This window comes from Ailuropoda melanoleuca, chromosome 2, assembly GCF_002007445.2.
Source record: "Ailuropoda melanoleuca isolate Jingjing chromosome 2, ASM200744v2, whole genome shotgun sequence".
In the NCBI taxonomy this organism is placed as follows: domain Eukaryota; kingdom Metazoa; phylum Chordata; class Mammalia; order Carnivora; family Ursidae; genus Ailuropoda; species Ailuropoda melanoleuca.
The window spans coordinates 26,799,119-26,820,875 of NC_048219.1; the positions used below are offsets into that span (position 1 = coordinate 26,799,119).

At 38.6% G+C, this 21,757-nt stretch overlaps 1 protein-coding gene across 3 annotated transcripts in view; it reads left to right on the plus strand.

The window, feature by feature from the left end:
• Window positions 1-21,757, plus strand: part of OSBPL9 (oxysterol binding protein like 9) — a 169,924-nt gene that overhangs the window by 27,338 nt on the left and 120,829 nt on the right. For all 3 annotated transcript variants that reach the window (XM_034652487.1, XM_034652495.1, XM_034652508.1), the window contains exon 2: window positions 10,690-10,740. In XM_034652487.1, the coding sequence (XP_034508378.1) occupies window positions 10,690-10,740 (51 nt within the window). The remainder of the gene's footprint in view (window positions 1-10,689; window positions 10,741-21,757) is intronic.

Below are 21,757 nucleotides of genomic sequence, written 5' to 3' on the forward strand. Positions count from 1 at the left end.
CCTTCCTCCCTCCCTCCTTCCCTCCCTCGTTCTTTTCCCTTTCCTTTCCTCCCCTTCCCTTCCCTTTCCCTTTCCCTTCCCCTTTCCCTTCCCCTTCCCTTCCCTGTAAATACCTAGGGAGATACCTCCTGCCCTTTTCCTGGCACCTTGGAGGCTTAGCCTAGGAACCTACTCCAGGCTTTGAATTTTCAACTTTCTTTGGGAAATGAAAAGAAGTTTCTTTATCCTTTCAGATGGGGAAAGCAACAGATCTAATTCTGGGATGTGGAAATTTTGGAGAACTCCAGGGCTTTTTACAGTGACACTGAGAAATCCAGGGAAATTTTATTTCTCTACCATACTATAGGAAGACGGTGTTATAAGAGAATATCATGTGAGTGGTGGGTAATCTAGTCAAGGGATTCACGTAAAGCTTTTCTGAGGTAATTGAGGGATGAGTAGGGATTACACAGTTAATGAAGTGAAGGTAGATGAGTGCAAGCACTTCAGGCAATGGGAACAATCTATGTAAAAGGCCTAAGGCAGGAAGGCATTTGGCTGGTTCAGGGAATGAAAAGGTCAGTGTGGCTAGGGTGCAGGGATAATGGGGACTTTAGAGGTAGACTAGGGCCAGAACAAAGAGGGTGTTTGTAGAGGGTAAATGAAGAAATATGGATTTTATCCTAAGAGCAATGTAGAACCTTGAAATATTTTTTTGATTGTTTTGTTTTGTTTTTAACCAAGGTGAGCTACCTGCTCAGGTTTATATTTTGGAAAGATTTTTCTGGATCCTATATGGAGAAGGATTAGGAGAGAGGGGGAGTAGATAGAGAAGAGTTAGAAGGTGATGTGGCATAGGGGGGATGGATTATGGAGGTCTGGATTAGGGTGGTTACAGTGGAGATGAAGTTAAATGGAAGGATTTGAGAGATTTTTAGGAGACAGAAATGGGAGTTACTTTGGATGGATGAAAGATAGGATTTGAGAGAGAAAATCATGAGTTGGTTTCAGACATGTCGAGTTTGAAATGCCTGTGAGAAGACCAAGTGGAAACGTGCTGAGGGAGTATGTATATCAGAAGAATGGAGAAAATCTGAAATAGCCCTTGCTGAGAGTGAATGGGAGAACAAGCTTACTAATGAATCATTTCCTGCTATTCCTTTTGCCTGACCTGAAACTTTCCCCCCAGATTCTTTACTTTATAGGCTTTTCTCATTCAAATCTCAGTGCAGATAGCAACTCCTCTAAGAGTCTTCCCAAACCATCTACATTAGAGTGGAACCCTTCTTCCTTACAACGACTTTCTGATCATCACTCTGCTTTATTTTCTTCTTAACATTTATCACTAGCTGAAATTATCTTATGAATTTGTTTTTCTTATGAGAAATATTCATTCAAATCCTTTGCTCATTTTTAAGTCGAGTTGTCTTTATTGTTGAATTGTAAGTGTTCTTCATATATTCTAGATACTAGTCCCTTACCAGATGTATGATGTGTAAATATGTACTTACATTTCGTGTGTGTTTTTTTTTTTTAACTTTCTTGCTAGTGTCCTTTGAAAAAGCATAATTTTTTTTTAAAGTTTGATGTTTAGTTTATTTTTCTTTTGTTGCTTTTGCTTTTGGTGTCCTAAGAACCATTGCATAATCCATGGTCACAAGGAATTATACCTATGTTTTCTTCTAAGAGTTTCATAGTTTTAGCTTATTTTTAATAGTTTAATGGTTTTCTGTGGTATAGGGTAGGGGTCCAACTTTATTCTTTTGCATAGGGGTATATCCAGTTGTCTCCATACTCTTTGTTAAAAAGATTATTCTTGGGGCACCTGGGTGGCACAGCAGTTAAGCGTCTGCCTTCGGCTCAGGGCGTGATCCCGGCGTTATGGGATCGAGCCCCGCATCAGGCTCCTCCGCTATGAGCCTGCTTCTTCCTCTCCCACTCCCCCTGCTTGTGTTCCCTCTCTCGCTGGCTGTCTCCATCTCTGTCGAATAAATAAATAAAATCTTAAAAAAAAAAAAAAAAGATTATTCTTTCCCCCATTGGAGCTCTTGGCATCCTTGTCAAAAATCAATTGACCATAGCTGTGTAAGTTTATTTCTAGACTTTCAATTCTATTTCATTGTTTTAATTACTGTCTTTGCTACTGTAGCTTTTTATTGTGCTGATACTGAGAAGTGTGAGTCCTCCAACTTTGTTGTTGTTTTATTGAAGATTGTTTTTGCTATTCTGGGATCAGCTTGTCAATTTCTGCAAAAAAGATAGTTGGGATTTTGATAGGGATTATATGAAATCTGTAAGCCAATTTGGGGAATATTGCCATTGTGATAATATTTCAGTCTTCCATTCCATGAACATGAGATGTCTTTCCATTTATTTAGATGATCTTTGATTTCTTCCAACAATGCTGTTCAGTTTTCATTGTACAAGCCTTGTACCTCTAAAAATTAAATTTAATACTAAGTATTTAAATTCTTTTTGATATTATAAATTGAATTGTTTTTTCATTTTATTTTTAGATTTTTTCATTCCAAAAGTATAGATTGATTTTTGGGACACTTGGGTGGTGCAGTCGGTTGAGCATCCGACTCTTGGCTTCAGTTCAGGTTGTGATCTCTCAGATTGCAGGGTCGAGTTCTGTGTTGGGCTCTGTGCTCAGCCCAGAGTCTGCTTAAGACTCTATCTCCCTCTCTCTCCCTCCATCCCACTCTCTCTCTGTCTCTCTCTTTCTCAAATAAATAAATCTTAAAAAAAAAAAACACAATTGATCTTTATATATTGGTCTTGTGGTCTGAAAACTTGGTGAACTCTTTTATTACCTCTAATAGTTTTCTGGTGGATTCCTTAGGATTTTCTATATATAGGTTCTGTCACCTTCAAATAATATCATTTCTTCTTTTCTAATCTGGATGTCTTTTATTTCTTTTTTTAAAGAGTTTATTTATTTATTTATTTGACAGAGAGACAGCCAGTGAGAGAGGGAACACAAGCAGGGGGAGTGGGAGAGGGAGAAGTAGGCTTCCAAAGGAGCAGGGAGCCCGATGCAGGGCTTGGTCCCAGGACTCTGGGATCACGCCCTGAGCCGAAGGCAGATGCTTAACGACTGAGCCACCCAGGCGCCCCTGGATGGCTTTTATTTCTTGTCTAATTTTCCCAGCTAGAACCTCCAGTACAATGTTAAATAGAAGTGATAAGAGAGGACATCCTTGTCTAGTTCCTGCTCTTGGGTGTAAAGCTTTTATTAGTCCATTACCATTAAGTATGATATTAGCTGTGGTTTTCATAGATGTCCTTCTATGAAATAGAAAAGTTACCTTCTATTCCTTGAGTGGTTTTATCATGAAATAATGTTGGATTTTATCAAGTGCTTTTCCTGTTTTTGAGATGATTGTATGATTTTTTGTTCCTTATTTTACTAATGTGGTATATTATATTGATTTATTTTTGTACGTTGATTCCAGGAATAAATCCCACTTGGTCATTGTCTTAGTATGTTTGGGTTCTATAACAAAAATACCATGGACTGGGTAGCTTATAAACAACAGAAATTATTTCTCACATTTCTGGAGGTTAGGAAGTCCAAGATCAAGGCACTGGTAGTTTTCAGTGTCTGGTGAGGACCTTCTTAGATGACCATCTGTTTCACCATGACCTCATACGGTGGAAGGGGCAAGGGAGCTCTCTTAGGCTTTTTTTTTTTTTTTTTTTTAAATAAGGGCACTAATTCCATTCATGTGGGCTATTACAAAGGCTCCACCTCCTGATACCATCATCTTGAGGGTTAGAATTTCAACATATGAATTTGAAAGGGGGGGACACAAATTTAGACCATAATAGTTAAGCTGTATAATCAATCCTTTTTAGATGTTGCTGGATTTGGTTTGCTAGTATTTTGTAGAGGATTTTTGCATCTTTATTCACAGTAGATGTTGGTCTTTTCTTCTGATACATTGGTCTGGTTTTGGTACTCATAGAAGTTGGGAAGTGTTCCTTCTTTTAAAATTTTGGAAGAATATGAAAGATTGTTGTTAATTCTTTAAACATTGATATAATTTATCAGTGAAGCCATCTGGGCCTAGGTTTTTCTTTGTGAGAAGTTTTTTGATGACTAATTCAATCTCTTTACTTGTTATAGGCCTATTCCGATTTTTTTTTTTTTTTGGTCTTTAGTCAGTTGTGACAGTTTGTTCTTGAATCTGTTTCATCTAGATNTTGTGACAGTTTGTTCTTGAATCTGTTTCATCTAGATTATGTAATTTGTTGTTTATAATGTTACCTCAGAATCCTTTTAGTTTCTGTAAGGTTGTTAATAATGTCTCCTCCTTTATTCCTAATTTTAGTAATTTGACTCCTCTTTTTTCCCTGGTTAGTAAAGCCTAAGTTTTGTCCATTTTGTTGATCTTCTTCAAGGAACCAGCATTTGGTTTCATTGATTTTTTTCCCCTATTTTTCTATTTTTTAATTTCATTTATTTTTGCTTATTATTTTGTAATCTTTGTTATTTCCTTTCTTTTGCTTGCTTTAGGTTTAGTTGCTCTACTTTGTGTAGTTACTTAAGGTATAAAGTTAGGTTATTGATTTCAGATCGTTCATTTTAATGTAGGTTTTTACAGTTATAAATTTCTAAGAATTGTTTTCACTATCTCCTGAAAGTTTTGGTATGTTGTTTTCATTTTCACATCACAGATATTTTCTAATTTCCCTTCTGATTTTTTTTCTCTGATCCAGTAGTTATTCAGGAGTATGTCATTTAATTTCCACATATTTTGAATTTCCTAAATTTCCTTTTGTTATTGAGCTCTGCTTTTAACACATCATGATTAAAGAACATACTTTGTATTATTCCCATCCTTTCAAATTTATTGAGGTTTGTTTTATGGCCTAACATGTGGTCTGTCCTGGAGAATGTTCCATGTGCACTTGAAAAGAATGAGTTTTCAAGGAGTTTTTTTTTAAAGTAATTTTAAGTAATTTTATTTATTTTTAGTAATCTCTACACCAAACATGGGGCTTGAACTCAAGATCAAGAGTCACATGCTCTTTTGACTGAGCCAGCCAGGAGCCCTGCTAGCAGTTTCCTTTTAAAGGCACAATGTGTTGCATACATTGCTTCCATTCATAGCCCACTGGCCAGTATATAGATGAATAGCTTATATCTAACTGAAAAGGAGGCTGGGAATGTAATATCTAACAGGAGAGCCATGTATGCAGTTAAAACCTGGGGTGGAAGATTTTATTACTGAAAGGAAGAAGAAAGGAGAATGGATATTGGGGGACATGTAGTCTATTACAGGCAGCATTATATTGTATTTGTGGTAATTTATGTTGAAATTTTAATATGAATTGTAATCTGAATCAATACCTTGGGGTTAGCTGATTAGCCTAGGATTATTCAAAATAATTTTTAAAAGATTTGTTTATTTTGAGAGAGGGAGAGCGCACAGTGGAGGGGCAGAGGGAGAAGGAGAGAGAATCTCAGGCAGACTCAGTGCTGAGCAAAAAGCCTGATAAGGGCCTCTGTCTAACCACCCTGAGATCATGACCTGAGCTGAAATCAAGAGTTGGACACTTAACTGCGCCACCCAGGTGCCCCTTAAAAATAGTTTTTGATTGTGTGGCTTGTTGTAACAGGACCCACTGCTCTGTGTTAATATATATGAGAAACCAGCAAATGCAACCACAAAACCCAAAAGTTTTTGCTAGTCCTGGAGCCCTTTAGGGAGTAGAACATATCAGCTGTGTATCTCCCTACTTCTTGGGGGATCCTTATCCAGCCTAAAAGACTGAATCTTTTAGCATCCATTTCAGAGCGATCCTTTCTTGAGGTGCTTGTCCTTGTACCTGGAGGCAGAAAGAGGGATCTCATCTAAGTTACAGGTTTTTGGTTTACTTTTTTTTTAAGATTTTATTTGAGAGAGAGGGAGTGCGTGCACATGGGCACACACACGCATGAATGGAGAGGCAGGGAAGGGGCAGAGGGAAAGGAAGAAGCAGACTCCCCACTGAGCAGGGAGCCTGATAAGGAGGGGCTCAATCCCAGGACCCTGAGATATGACCTGAGCCAAAGGCAGACGCTTAACTAACTGAGCCACCCAGGCGCCCCTCATTTAAGTTATAGGTTGCGTGACTGTTCCAACCTGCTAAAAATTTGTTGGCAGGTCTCAGAACATTGGTAAAATAACACCTGGAAGGAAGATTACTGAGTGGGGTTGCTGGCCCTACCTTTTTCTCATTGGCAGAAGCTACTTGTATTTGTTTAAAAAACCCCTGATATTCAGTGAGTGGCATTTGCTTAAGCAGGTTTGCCTCAGGCCAGGGTGTAGCTGGACTCTGGCAGCTAGGACTCTCCATCTCTCATCTCACTGTGTGCACTTTATTTATTGCTTTCTTCATGTAGAAGGCACATGTCTCATGGCAACTATACTTCATAGCTTCAAGAACAGATAGGGAGAGCTCTTCCTTTAGCTCCAGTAGAAAAACTTCTGGGGGAAGGACTCTATTCTGCCTTGTGTGGTAGTGGGTCCTGTGACACCACCCCTTCAGTACTCACTATGTTTGGGGTACTTAATCACATCAACTTCCCTGTGGTGTGTGTTAGAGCTGAGTGGAGAGAGAATGAGAGAGGACCCTGTGCCATTGCGGAAGAGGATTCCAGGCTAGCAGAGCAGATGATGGTTTGGGGGAATGATTCGCAGGGCAGCCATTCTAAATTGTGCCTGCTGTGTCAAACTCTGTTACATTTTACATGTGGAATATTGAATACTTACTTGATCTCCCTGGTGTCACTTTCATTTATAATACGTGAATAATTCTTACCATGTCAAATCTTGCAGGGTTTACCGTATCTAAAGTCCTTGTCACACAGAGGGCATTAGTAAGTGAGAATCTACTGTTGCTGCTGCTATTGCTATTATTAATGTCACTATGATTCTTTTGCCCAAGTTCTCATACTTAACAGTGTTACTTTTCTAAAACACACCTTTGAGAATATTATTACCCTCCTAAAAAATCCTCAGTAGCTCTCCATTAACTATTGAATAAAGTTTGATTTCCTTAACTACTCAATATTTTTTTCAAACTCCTCAGGAGCTGGTGTCCATACCTCCTTTTCAGCATCGGCTCTCTCCACGTTCCTCTTTGCACTCTGTGCTTGGGTCTATAAATCTGCTCTCCTTCTATGAATAGTGTGTAGTTTGTTTTTTTTTTTAAGATTTTATTTATTTATTTGACGGAGAGAGAGACAGCCAGTGAGAGAGGGGACACAAGCAGGGGGAGGGGGAAGGGGAAAGGAAGAAGCAGGCTCCAAGTGGAGGAGCCCGATGCGGGGCTCGATCCCAGAAGGCCAGGATCACGCCCTGAACAGAAGGCAGACGCTTAATGACTGAGGCACCCAGGCGCCCCTGTGTGTAGTTTTCTGTACCTGTGCCTTGGCAGGTGGTGCTCCCTTGGATTGGAATGCCCTCTTCTTCCTACTTCCCCTCTTTTCTTTTTTTTCAAGTCCCAGATTGAAACCTGAAACTTGGTCACTTCAGTATTGTCTTCACTGATCTTTTTGCACAGCAGGGAGCCTTCTGTGGCTCATACCGCTTTGTGCCTATATTCACTAACTTATTTTTCATTTTATTACAATTATTTACATGCTAGTCTTTTTTTGTTGTTTTTTGTTTTTTTATTTTTAGGACTTTTTAAAAGAATCTAGGCCAGTTATTTTGTAGGATGTTCCACATTCTGGACTTGTCTGATTGTTTTCTGGTTATATTTGTTTTAATTATTTTCACTTATTTCTTTCAGTGTTTTCTAATTCATAACCCTAATAATGGTACCATTGTTAATGGGTGTGTCTTACTCTTTTCCTTTTCACTATAGCCATATTTTTAAAAGTGGTAGAGGAATGGGACGCCTGGGTGGCTCAATGGTTGTCTGCCTTCGGCTCGGTCATGATCCTAGCGTTCTGGGATGGAGCCCTGCCTCGGGCTCCCTGCCCAGTGGGAGGCCTGCTTCTCCCTCTCCTGTTCCCCCTCCTTGTGTTCCCTCTCTCACTGCCTCTCTCTCTGTCAAATAAATAAATAAAATCTTAAAAAAAAAAGTGGCAGAGGAATTAAGGATGAGTGTGTTGGTTCTTACTTTGAGTTGTATTCTCTCATTGGGTATTTTCAAACCTAATTATTATTTTTATGCATGCCTTGACACTTTTGAGGATAAGTCTAGGGTATGGTAAAGGACTATTAAATGCTTAGGGAATGTTTTTATTAACTGTGTTTTTGCTAGCTGTATTGTTAGTAAAGAACTCCTATGGCTGTACTTTGTAGTGAGAATTTTTAAATAAACTGTATGAATCTTTCTTGTATTTTAAGTGGAATAAAGAAGACTGTCTTCTGTCCCTTCAAAATCATTTTTTAAAAATAATCATTTTTGAACGTGAATTCCTATGGCTCAGTACTTTTTCTAAGAATCAACTTTGATTTATCATTGTAATATTGTTATATTCGTAAGTTTAGAATCAATGAAAAAATAGCATAGGCTATATTCATAGAAAGTACTGCAGGCAATGAAAGGGATAAGGCAGATCTTTATATATAGATGTACAAATATCCCCGAGGAATATTTATTTTTTCCAGTTTTATTGAGATATAATTGATTATAACATTGCATAAGTTTAAGGTATACAGTGTAATGATTTGATATACGTATAACCGCAATGCAAAATGATAACTACAGTAAGGTTAGTTAACATAATCCATACCTCCCATAGTTAACTTTTATTTTTTTTTGTGGTGAGAACTTTTAAGATTTACTCTATTTGTAACTTTCAAGTATACAATATAGTGTTGTTAACTATAGAAAATGCTGTACATTAAATCCTGTGTAGTCATCTTATAACTGGAAGTTTGTCTGTTGCTCAGTACGTTGGATGTAGGGCATCCATGGCTTACAGTGGGACAATTTTCTTTAAAACATAATTTCATGATGTTGCCTTATTTTCTTTCTTTCTTGCATAGGGGAGTACAGAAAAATACCAGTTGTTGAGGTAATTAATATTTTTGAAACTTTGATTATATTTGAGGATTCACTTTATTTTATTACACATGACTAAATTTAATATTAGGACTATTTACTGAATATCAGCGTAAGGCTTATTATGCAGAACTAGCCTTTGCCCAGCCCAGTCTAGTAAGGGAGACTTACAGGGTGAGAAACATTTCATTAGTAAATATTTTTTGAGCATCTGATGTGTGCCAGACACTGTTCTGAAGTGGAAGTCAGAATTCCTACTCCCTAGGGAATATGCAGTCTTATGGGTGAATTAAACAAGTAAGCTAGCCATTATATAGCACAGGGTGGTACATGCCATGACAGGAACATATAGGAGACTCTGGGAGAAGAATGGGAATCCAAAAACAGGTAAGGTAACACTCCAAGAACGAGTGTTGATGAGTGACAGCAAGGCAGAAAATCAGGGTCAAGAACATTCCAAGCTGAGGAACATTGGCTGAGAAATCTTAGAGGCAAAAAAATGTGACGCTTTGGGGAATTGAAAAGAGATAAAGCAGTGTTTCTCAAAATGTGGTCCTCCATCTGCCTGAGTCATAATCATCTGGGAGTGAATCTTAAACTTCTGGGTGATTCTTAGCCCTCTAGGTAATTCTCAAACTCTCCAAAATATGAGAAACACTAAAATATGAGTTAAGGGGCGGGAGAAGGATTTAAAATTAGTGTAACATATACTATATTAAAGGCACACAAAATTCTATGATTAGGTTTATTTGTATAGACTACAAAAGGTTTTCATTTTTTTTACAGTTGACATTCAATATTATATTAGTTTCAGGTATACAACATAGTGATTCAACATTTATGTACATTACTCAGTTCTCATCACAATAAGTACAGTTACCATCTGTTACCATACAAAGTTTTTACAGTATTATTGACTATGTTCTCTATGCTGTACTTTTCATCCCCATGACTTATTTATTTTATAACTGGAAGTTTATACCTCTTAATCCCCTTCACCTATTTTCCCATCCCCCAGCCTCCTCCTCTCTGGCAGCTACCAGTTCTCTGTATTTATGAGTCTGTTTCTGTTTGTTTTATCTTTTAGCTTCCACATATAAATGAAATCATGGGGTATTTGTCTTTCTCTGTCCAACTTATTTCACTTAGCATAATACCCCGTAGGTCCATCCATGTTGTCACAAATGGCAAGATTTCATTCTTTGTTATAGCTGAGTAATACTCCACGGTGTGTATGTATACACACACACTTTATCTTCTTTACCCATTCATCTATTGATGTACACTTAGGCTGATCTCATTTCTTGGCTATTGTACATAATGAAGTAAACATAGGGGTGCATGTATCTTTTCTAAGTAGTGTTTTCATTTTCTTTGGGTAAATACCCAGAAGTAGAATTACTGGATTGTATGGTATTTGTATTTTTAATTTTTTCAGGAACCTTTTCTTTTCCATAGTGGCTGCATCAGTTTACATTTCCACCAGCAGTGCACCAACATTCTCACCACCACTTTAAAACATATTCATTTGAAACTGCTAATTCCTATCTTTAAGTGAGTTGAGGGGTTGAAGGGGGATGGAGAATATGGATGAAGAATGAAGGGATATTACTTCTGTAATTTTTCTCCCTTTATCCGCAGATGATTCTAAAAATAGTCTCATTTTTTATTCATTGCATGTTTTTCTTTTTCTTTTAGTCCAAGGACAAAATGATGAGAGGCTCTCGCAGAGGATGTGTTAGACTCAGGGTGAGTATTTATTCATTTTTATGAAAACCAATTTTGACGGAAAAAATATTTTGATGGAATCATGGAGGATTAACTTTAGTTTTCTCACTTAATTGTTGGGATAAGCAGCCAAGGCTCAGAAAAAAATGATTTCTCCATCGTAACTGCTAGCCAGTGACAGAACCAGGACTAGAACTCTGTTCTTTTAGTCAACGTTTTAATGTTGTATCCATGACTTAATGCAGCTACTGATTTTTTCTTTAACCTCTTATTTTACAGTCAGGGTTCATGGCTAGAATTAAATGAGTTATAGTGTTGGTAGTAGAGCAAACAGTAGAAAAAACTCTGAAAAATCCCTACTTATAGTTGTTTTGTTTTTCCTGTTCAACACTATTTAATAAGGGTCTATGTAGCAGTGATGTCCAATAGAAATATAACGTGGGCCACATATATAATTTAAAATTTTTTTGTAGCCACATTTACAAAGGAAAAAGAAACAGGTGAAGTTAATTTTAATAATATATTTTGTTTAGGCCGATATATCCAGAATATTATTATTTCAGCATATAATCAGTAAAAAAAATTATTAATGAGATATTTTACATTTTTTTTTATATTAAGTCTTCAAAATCTGGTGTGTCTTTTATACTTATGGTGTATCTCAGTTCCGACTAGCTGCACAGCAGGTGCCCACTAACCACATAAGGCTAGTAGTCGCTACCTTACTGGGCAGTGCAGGCTTATTGCTTCATGTTGCTTTTAATTGCTTGGTCAGTTTCCTTCGTTGTCCAGATTGCTAAAGGCAAGAAAAAGTACATGGTACAATTTCTAGTACTCCATTGTATCTAAAGATGAGTCTGCCTTTATCATAACTAGGTAGATAGCTTCTAGTAGTCTAGTCTTCTGGCTCCTGTTGTTCTCTTTCTGCCATCTTTTTCTCGTTTACTTTTGAAGATGTGACTATATTTAGCAAACCTTTATTGCCTTATTAACAATAGCTAATTGTCAGAAATGGGAAATAACTGAGAAAGAAACCAAATTCTTTTTTTTTTTTTCTAATTTATTGAAACTTAAAAAACCCCCAAACAGTGAACATTTCTCCTACCCTACCCCCATCTTCTGGTAACCACCAGTCTGTTCTCTGTGATAGAGAGTGGGTTTTTTTCTGTTGTTGTTGTTGTTTTAGACATTAGATAGTATTTGTCTTTCTCTGTCTGACTTATTTCACCTAGCATAATGGCCTCATGATCTATTCATGTTGTCACAAATGGCCCAATTTCATTTATTTTTATGACTGAATAATATTATGGGGTGTGTGTGTGTGTGATTTGCATTTCCCTGGTAATCAGTGATGCTGAACATCTTGCCCTGTGCCTATTGACCATCTCTATGGCTCCATTGGAAAAAATGTCTGTTTGAACCTCTACCCATTTTTAAATTGGGTTGTTTGGGGGTTTTTTTGCTGTTGAGTGTGTGGGTTCTTTATATATTTTGGATATTAACCTTATTGATATGTGATTTGCAGATATTTTCTTCTGTTCAGTAAGTTGCGTTCTCATTTTGTTGATGATTTCCTTTGGTATGCAGAAGATTTTACTTTAATGTTATCTGACGTGTTTATTTTTGCTTTTGTTGCCTTTGCTTTTGGAGTCAGAACAATGTCAAGGAGCTTACTGCTTATGTTTTCTCTGAGTTTTATTAAAGGTTTCAGGTCTTGTGTTCAAGTCTTTAATCCATTTTAAGTTAATTTTTGGGTATGGTGTAAGATAATGGTCTACTTTCACTCTTGCATTTGGTTGTCCAGTTTTCCCAACACCATTTATTGAAGAGATTATTCTTTTCTCATTGTATGTTCTTGGCTCCTTTGTCATAAATTAACTGACCATGCATGTGTGGGTTTATTTCTGGGCTGTCTATTCCATTTCATTGATTGATGTGTTTGAAAAATCACCACAGGTTAAGGGTGCAGTTCTACAAGCCTGCCCTCCACCCGTTACTTCAGACACCACCAGCAAGCCCCAGGCTATTACCTGTGTTCTAACTGACCGGCTACAAATGGAGGTTCCAACAGCTTCCTCCTTAAGTTCGATAATTTGCTAGAGCAACTCACAGAACTCAGGGAAACATGTTTACCAGTTTACTAAAGGATATGATAAAGGATGTGAATCAACAGCCAGATGAAGAGATACAAAATAAGATCGGGGGAAAGGTAACTAGAATTACTGTGATACTTCCATGCCCTCTATAGGCATGCCACTCTCCCCCCTCCCCTCCCACCATCTCCATGTATTCACTAACTTGGAACCTTTCTGAACCCAGTCGTCTTTGGGTTTTTATGGAAGCTTCAGTGCATAGTCATGACTGACTAAGTCTTTGGCCATTAGCTGATTGAGCTTCCAACCTCTCTCTCCTTACCTTTGGTTGGAGATGGGGAGGACTAAAAGCTCCAACTCTCTAATCACATGGTCTGTCCTCCTGGCAACCAGCCCCCATCCTCCCCTTTCTGAAAGATTTTATTTATTTGGGTGAGAGAGAGCATGTGCACAAGTGGAGGGAGGGGCAGAGGGAAAGGGAGAAGCAGGCTTTCTGATGAGCAGGGAGCTGTACGCAGGGCTCGATCCCAGGACCCTGAGGTCATGACCAGAGAGAGCTGAAGGCAGATGCTTAACCAACTGAGCCGCCCAGGCACCCCAACCAGCCCCATCCTTAGGTGGGTTCCAAAAGTTGCCCCATTAACATAATATAAGACGTTAATCACTCTTAGGAAATTCTAAAGGTTTTGGGAGCTTTGAGCCAGAAGTGTAGATGAAGATGAAATATATATGAGAAATATATTTTGGTCTTTTGAATAACCAAATATATATTTCTTACAAATCACAATGTTGCACGTTGATTTCTAGTTGCATACCATTGTGGTCAGAGAAGATGCTTTATATTTTAGTCTTCTTAAATGTATAGCAACTTGTTTTGTGGTCTAACATGATCAATCCTGGAGAACGTTGCGTGTGTGCTTGAGTAGAATTTGTATTCTGCTTTTCAGTGAAATGTTCTGTATCTATTAAGTCCATTTGGTCTAATGTGTCTTTTAAGGCCGATGTTTCCGTATTGATTTTCTGCCTGGATGATGCATCCATTGATGAAAGTGGGTTATTGTAGTCCCTTCCTACTACTGTATTGCTAGCAATGTCTCCCTTTAGGCCTGTTAATATTGGCTTCATATATTTTGTTTCTCCTGTGTTGGGTGCATAAATGTTTACAAATGGTATGGCCTGATGTTGGATTGACCCTTTTATCATTATGTAATAACTTTTTTTGTCTTTTATTACAGTTTTTGTTTTGAAGTTTATTTTGTCTGATGTAAGGATAGCTATACCAGTTTTCTTTTGGTTTCCATTTGTACAGAATATCTTTTCTATCCCTTCACTTTCAGTCTCTGTGTGTCCTTCAATCTGAAGTAAGTATCTTTCAGGTGACTTATAAGGGAGTCTAGTTTCATTTATCTATCCAGCCACTCTGTCTTTTGATTGGAGAATTTAGTTCACTTCTATTTAAAGTAATTATTGATAAGTATGTATTTGTTGCCATTTTGTTGTTTTCTGGTGGCTTCTGTAGTTCCTCTCTGTTCTTTATTCTTCTCTTGCTCTCTACCCTTGTAGTTTCATGTCTCTCTTTAGTATTATTCCTTTCTCATTATAGGTTTATTGCTTTGTGGTTGCCATGAGGTTCATTACAGCTTTCATATGTAACAGTGTATTTTAAGTTGATAGCAACTTTAAATTTGAATGCATTGTAAAAACTATATTTTTGTTACCCCCACCAAGTTTTATATTTTTGATGTCATACTTTACATCTTTTTGTGTTTCTTTAACTACTTTTTGTATTATAGTTTTACTACTTTTGTCTTCTGTTATACTAGCTTTAAAAGGGGTTAATCCATCTCCTTTACTATGTGTTTGCCTTATTCATGAGATTTTTACTTCCACATGTTTTCTTGTTAGTGCCTTTTATTTTCAGCTTTAAGATGTCACTTTAACAATTCTTAAAAGGCTGGTTAAGTGATGAACTCCTTTATCTTTTACTTGTCGGGAAAACTCTCCTTCACTTTTGAATGATAACTTTGCCGGTTACAGTTCTTAGTTGGAAGTTTTTTCTTTCAGCACTTTACATATGACAATTCACTCCCTTCTGACATGTGAAGTTTTCTGCTGAAAAATGAGCTCATGATCTTATGTGGGTTCTCTGCTATATCACAAGGTTTTTTTTTTTTTAATTAAGATTCTGTCTTTAACTTCTTATATTTTATTTATTTTTATTTTTAAAAATATTTATTTGAGGGGCGCCTGGGTGGCACAGCGGTTAAGCGTCTGCCTTCGGCTCAGGGCGTGATCCCGGTGCTGTGGGATCGAGCCCCACATCAGGCTCTTCTGCTATGAGCCTGCTTCTTCCTCTCCCATTCCCCCTGCTTGTGTTCCCTCTCTTGAAGGCTGTCTCTATCTCTGTTGAATAAATAAATAAAAAAAATCTTTAAAAAAAAATATTTATTTGAGAAAGAGAGGAAGAACATGAGCAGGGGGAGGGGCAGAGGGAGAGGAAGAAGCAGACTCCCTGCTGAGCAGGGANTAAAAAAAAATATTTATTTGATAAAGAGAGGAAGAACATGAGCAGGGGGAGGGGCAGAGGGAGAGGAAGAAGCAGACTCCCTGCTGAGCAGGGAGCCCAATGTGGGGCTCGATTCCAGGACCCTCAGATCATGACCTGAACTGATGGCAGACACTTAACTGACTGAGCCGCCCAGGCTTCCCTGACTTCTAACATTTTAATTATAATGTGTTTTGGTGTGGCTCTCTTTGGGTTCCTCTTACTTGGGATTCTCTGTACTTCCTGGACATGGCTGTGTGTTTCCTTCCCCAGGTAAGGGAAATTTTCACCCATTATTCCTTCAGATAAGATTCCTGACCCTTTTTCTCTCTTCTTCTGGGAGCCCCATGATGTGAATGTTAGTTTATTTGATGTTGGCGCATAAGTCCCTTAAGCTGTCTTCACTTTTTTCATTCTTTTTTTCCTTTTGCTGTTCTGATTGAGTTCCACTGACTTGTCTTCAAGTTGACTGATCTTTTCTTCTGCTTCATCTAGTCTGCTGTTGAACCCCTTTAGTATATTTTTCAGTTCAGTTATTGTATTCTTCAGTTGTGTGACTTCTTTTGGTACCTTTTTATATTTTCCATTTCTTTAAGTTCTCACTATGTTTACCCATCCTTCTCCCCAGTTTGGTGAGCATCTTTATGACCATTGATTTGAATTCTTAATCAGGTAGATTACTTGTCTCTGTTTCAAGGTTTTTTTCCTGAGGTTTTTATCTTGGGCTTTCATTTGGAACATATGCCTCTGTTTCTTCATTTTGTGTGACTCTCTTTGTTGGTTTCTGTACAGTAGATAAAACACCCACCTCTCCCAGACTTGAAGAAGTGCCCTCCTGTGGGAGGTGAATCTTGTCTTTCAACTGTTCCTCAGCTCTTGGTTGTCTCTCAAACCTTTGTGCTTGTCCAAGCAGCCTGTTGTATTTGTAATAGCTCCCAATAGTTGAGGATGTGCCAAGACCTGTCAGTGTCCCAAAGGGGAAGATCTCAGCACCTAGATTCAAACTGACTAGAAGCCAGACCCCGGAGCATCAGCTTTTAAATGTATGCAATTATATACAGTCCTGTGGGACTGCAAATGTAAGCCCCACTGGCCATCAGAGCCAGGCCGTCTGGAGGTGTCCCCTGGATGGCAGTCATGCAGGAATTGGGGCTGCAGGTGTGTGTAAGAGCTCTTTTTTGGGTGATACCAGAAGCTGGAGCAAGGAAGAGGGCCAAGATAGTGTCCACAGCCTGTGTTCGTTAGAGCAGCTCCATAGGGCACTAAATGTGTGCCAAATGTGAAGCCTGCCCCTCAGGTCAAAGGTACCAGACAAGCTAAGGGGCTCCCTTCAGAGAAGGACTGGGGAATGTGCGTCAGTCTGCAGTTTGTGTAGTAGTAGCTTGCCAAGAAGCATCTCTTCTATTACCACAGTCTTATGGAACCCAGCAGTGCAACTCACCCTGGCCACCAGAGCCAGGTGATTAAGGACATCCTCTGGGCAATAGCCAGGAAATTTGGGGTTTTAGGCATAAAAACCAGGACATGTGCTCTGGGGTGTGGCAGAGGGTGAATGTGGAGGTAGCACCCACCTTCCAAGGTCTCTGGAAAGGATTACAGTTGGCCCCAAGTTGCATGTTTAATTAGAAGCTTGTCCCTCAGGCTGTAGTCATGATGTTTAGCTAGTAGGTTGCCTTCACAGAAAGACTGGGCTCCTGGGTCTTTTGCCTCTTGTTGTCCCCTGGGGTGGTAGCTGTTTAAGAATTTTTTCTCTGTTGGTGGCACCTGGGTGGCTCAGTCAGTTAAGCCACTGACTCTTGATTTTGGCTCAGGTCACAATCTCAGGATTGTGGGATCGAGCCCCACATTGGGCTCCACGCTCAGGATGGAGTCTTAAGATTCTCTCTCCCCCTCTCACTCTGCCCCTCCTCCTACTTGTGCTCACTCACACTCTTTCTAAAATAAATAAATAAAATCTTTAATTAAAAAAAGAAAGAATTTTTTTTCTCTGTTGGTTATATACCTGCAAGTGTAAGTAAGCCCCACTGGTCACCAAAGCCAGGTGATATAGAGGGGTCCCCTGGTAGCAGTTGCAAAAATTAGGGCACCAGATGAGTATAATCTCCCTTCTTGGTGACACTGATTATTGCAGTTCCATGGGACCAGGAATGCAAGCTCCCCTGGCCTCCAGATCAAGAGGCATCTCTTAGGCAGTAGCCCCCAGAATTGGGGCAGCAGGTATGGGAGTAGGAAACACATGTGAAAGCTCCATTCCAGGAAATATTGGTGCACTGGAGCATAGCAAAGGGAGAGTGTGCAGTTTCTATCCTTGACGAGTGTCCTAGGAGGCTCTCAGATGTGTGTGTTAAATTAGGTGTCTGCCTGTAAGGCTGACACTTTAATATAAGCAGGTGGGCCTCCTTGACTTTTAGTCTGGGTGTGATCAGCTGTCTGTGAGCTGGGCCTTGTGGTGGGTGAGTCAGAGCACCAGAGCCCTTTAAGAGCTGTTTCCCAGCTCACTGGGGTCTTGTGGGTCTCCAGATGCAAGCCCAGTTGATTTTCAAAGATGTTTTGTCTCCCTTAAAAGTTGGGATGCCTGATGGAAGTTCTGGGTTTTGAGTTCTCTCCAGGTTGTGGGATGCAGTACCTGGAGTATGGTTTATGGTAAAATTGTATCTTAGCCTCTCCTACCCACTTTGATGTAGTTTTCCTCTTGTTTACTGGTTGTGTAGTTGTCACTCAACCAGCCTTTAAGGTCTTTTTTTGTAAGAGAAAATTGTCATGTGTAATTGTAGACTCAGTATGTTTATGGGAGGAGATGAGTTCAGGATCTTCCTACATTGCCATCATGAATGGGAACCCAGAGACAAAAATCGAATGGAAAAATTCTCATGCTGAGATAGAAGTAAGCATGGTGTATTTGCAGGACGGAAATTACACAAGCTTATTTTGAGCAGGTGCTGTATATGTGATAGGATATAGATTTTTAAAAATTCAACTTATTATACTGTTTACTGTTCTTTTTTTTCTTTCCATTGGTTTCACTTTTGTTGTCTCAGTTTTATTGCTTTTCTAAGCATTTGTTACTGACCTTAGTCACCACTCAGTCTGATATTAACTGCTTTCTTGGCTTGAGTGAGATAGCTAAGTAGTGAGACTCTGGCAGAGCTGTATTGAGACAGCTCTTAAATTGAATTCAATCTGGGTTTGGGCCACTGTCTCATTGTTACATTTAATGCACTGTGGTTTTTTTTTTCTTTTAAATATAACTCAATTATTAACCCTTGTGACTACCACCCAGGTTAAGAAATAGAATTTTAGCAGCTACCCTGGAAACCTCTTTATGTGCCTCATTTAATTATTGGCCCCTCCCTGTCTCTTAAAGTAACCACTATTCTGTAGTAATCACTCCTTGGATTTATATTTCTGAATTCTATATTTTTGTCTTGCCCTTCTTTTTAACTTGATACATCTTGTTTGTAATTTATCTGTTGAAGAATCCAGACCCTTTGACCTGTAGGAGTTTTCCATACTATAGAGTTCACTGATTTCACACAGCTGTAATTCTGCATACTCTTCTGCCCTCTGCTTTTCCTGCAAATTGGCAACTGGTTGCAGAGACTAGATAAGACTCAGGTTTGATCCCTTCCGTAAAGCTGTAGGTAGTGGTGTGTTCTTTTATCAAGAGGTACATAAGGTTTGGTTTTTGCTCCTTACTGATGTTAGCAGCTACTGATGTTCAGTACCTAGATTCATCAACTCATTTGGGGGTTGCAAAATTATGATATTTCATCATTTTGTTCTAATTTTTATCAGAAGTATTTTGTAAGGAGTTCTTTTCATGAATTTGGTTACCCGGTGCTACAGATCAAATAAACAGGATAAATGCTTGATTACTTTGTTTTACTTACCCAGTTTTCAAGATTAGGAATTGACTTAAAACAACACTGATTTTATATATATCCAAAAACAGTTGAAAGCAGACTCAAACAGATATTTGTACACCCACGTGAATAGTAGCATTACTCATAGTAGCCTAGAAGTAGAAGCGACTCAGTATTCATTCAGTGGATGAATGGATAAGCAAAGTGTGGTATGTACATACAATGGAGTATTATTTAGTCGTAAAAAGGAAGGAAATTCTGACACATGCTACAACATGAATGGACCTTGAGGACGTTATACTAAGTGAAATAAGCCAGTCACAAAAAGATAAATACTGTATGATTCTACTTCTATGCAGTACCTTGAGTAGTCAAATTTATGGACAATGGTAGTTTCAGGGGTTGGAGGGAAGGGAGATTAGAGAGTTAGCGTTTAATGGTTACATAGTTTTAGTGTGGGAAGATTAAAAAGTTCTGGAGATGGACATGGGTGATGGTTGCACAACAGTGTGAATGGACTTAATGCCACTAAATTGAGCACTTAAAAAGATGTTTAAGTGGTAAGTCTTCTGTGTATTTTACCACAATTAAAAAACCTCCCCCTCAAAACAAAACAAACAAAAAACCAGACCTTTACCTGTTTATTATCTCACAGTTCTGTAGACCAGACATTTCAAAAGCATTCTCTGCTTAAAGTCTCACCATGCTGAAAATCAAGGTATTGACTGGGCTGGGCTCTTCTCTGGAGGCTCTGAGGAAGAATCTAAGGGAGAATCTGTTCCAAGGTCATTCAGGTTATTGGCTGAATGCAGTTGCTTGTGACTGTAGGACTGAGGTTCTTATTTTCTTGCTGTCAGCTGGGTTCCTCTCTCAGCTTCTAAAAGCTATAGCTATTCTTTGTCATGTGACCCTTCCCTTCTTCAAGGCAGCAGGGAATGTGCATTGAATCCTTCCAGTGCTTTGAATCTAATTTCCCATTCGGCTACCAGCTGCAGACAACACTGCTTTTTAAAAGGCCTCGTGTGATTAGGTTACACCCACCAGATAATCTCCCTTTTGCCATAATCACTCCAGTGATAACTCATTCTATAATATAATCACTTAAGAGATATCTCATCAGATTCATAGGTTTCCACCCACACCAAAAGGGAAAGAAATTATATAGGGGTAAGGGTCATTTAGGGGCTTTTTTTTTTTTTTTTAAGAATTCTGCTTACCACACACAGCATGACAGAGAAGAACCAGACGTACTTGTGTTTGAGTCTTATTTTTGCCCTTGTTGACTGGAAGAGGGAAGTTATCTGTAAGCTTCCTGAGTTTGAGTTTTCTCTTTCAAGTGGAGATTATAATACCCTTGCAGAATTTTGTGAGGATTGGGCACCTGGCACATAGATGGAAGCTGTGTTAATTAGTTGTGTGTGTATGTGTGTCTGTTTTAAGAATCTTTGTAGTATTTTCAAAAAGTTTGACTGCCATTTGGCTTCCTATTTATGAATTATTTGGAAGGTTTATAATTAGTTTCCCAGGTTCTACTCTCTAGATACACTGTTTCAGAATAGGGTCTAGAACCTGTTTTTTTAAAAAACAGATTTTGTTTTGTGATTTTTGTTGTGCATCCAAGTTTGGGACCACTAGTGTAGTAGAACGAATCAAGACAGCTGGGGTTGAATCTCACTCAGCTCTACCCCTTACTGACTCTGTGCCATTGGGCAAATTTCTTGAGCACTGTGAAGATAACCTGTAGCTTGTAGGATTGTTGTAAGGCTTAGCAATTATGTATGCACAGGGTTTGGCACATAGTTCATATCTAATAAATGGTAACTGGTATGGATGATGATGATAGATAATGCATTTATCCTCTAGATTCCAAGTGAGCTTAATGAGCTATCATTGACTTGTGCCACAGATCTCTCCCCACTTCTTCATCTATCCCAGACTGTGTTCCAACACACTATAATTCTTTGTGTTCCCTCACTGTGTTTCTTCATTCCTCATTGCTCCTGCTATCCTAATATATTTTTTCCTTATGTCAGAAATTCTGTGCTTTTACCTGGTGAGCTCATCTTTTAAAGACTTTTCAAATGTTCCTTCTTCTGTGTAGCGTTCTTCATCCACATCCTTCTAACAGACTTTGTCCTATCTTTTCATAACATTGCCACTTACATCCATGAAAGCACTTATTGCATGGTGTTTGTTACATGTTATTTTTTCTGTTTTCTGTACTCAGTGAGTTTCCATACACTGTCACAGTGCCGGGTACATAGTTAAGTAGGTACTCAAAAAATGCTTATTGTTGATTTGGTATATTTATAAAAATAATAAATGTTGTGGAATTTGCCTTTACTATAGTTTACATACAAAAGAACTATGGAAGTTATCTTAAACACAGTATGAGCCAGTGGTGTGGTATAATTTATAGAAACAGCAAGGGGCGCCTGTCTGGCTCAGTGGTGAGAGCATGCAACCCTTGATCTCAGGGTTGTGAGTTCAAGCCCCATGCTGGGTGTGGAGCCCACTTAAAATTAAAAGCAAACAAA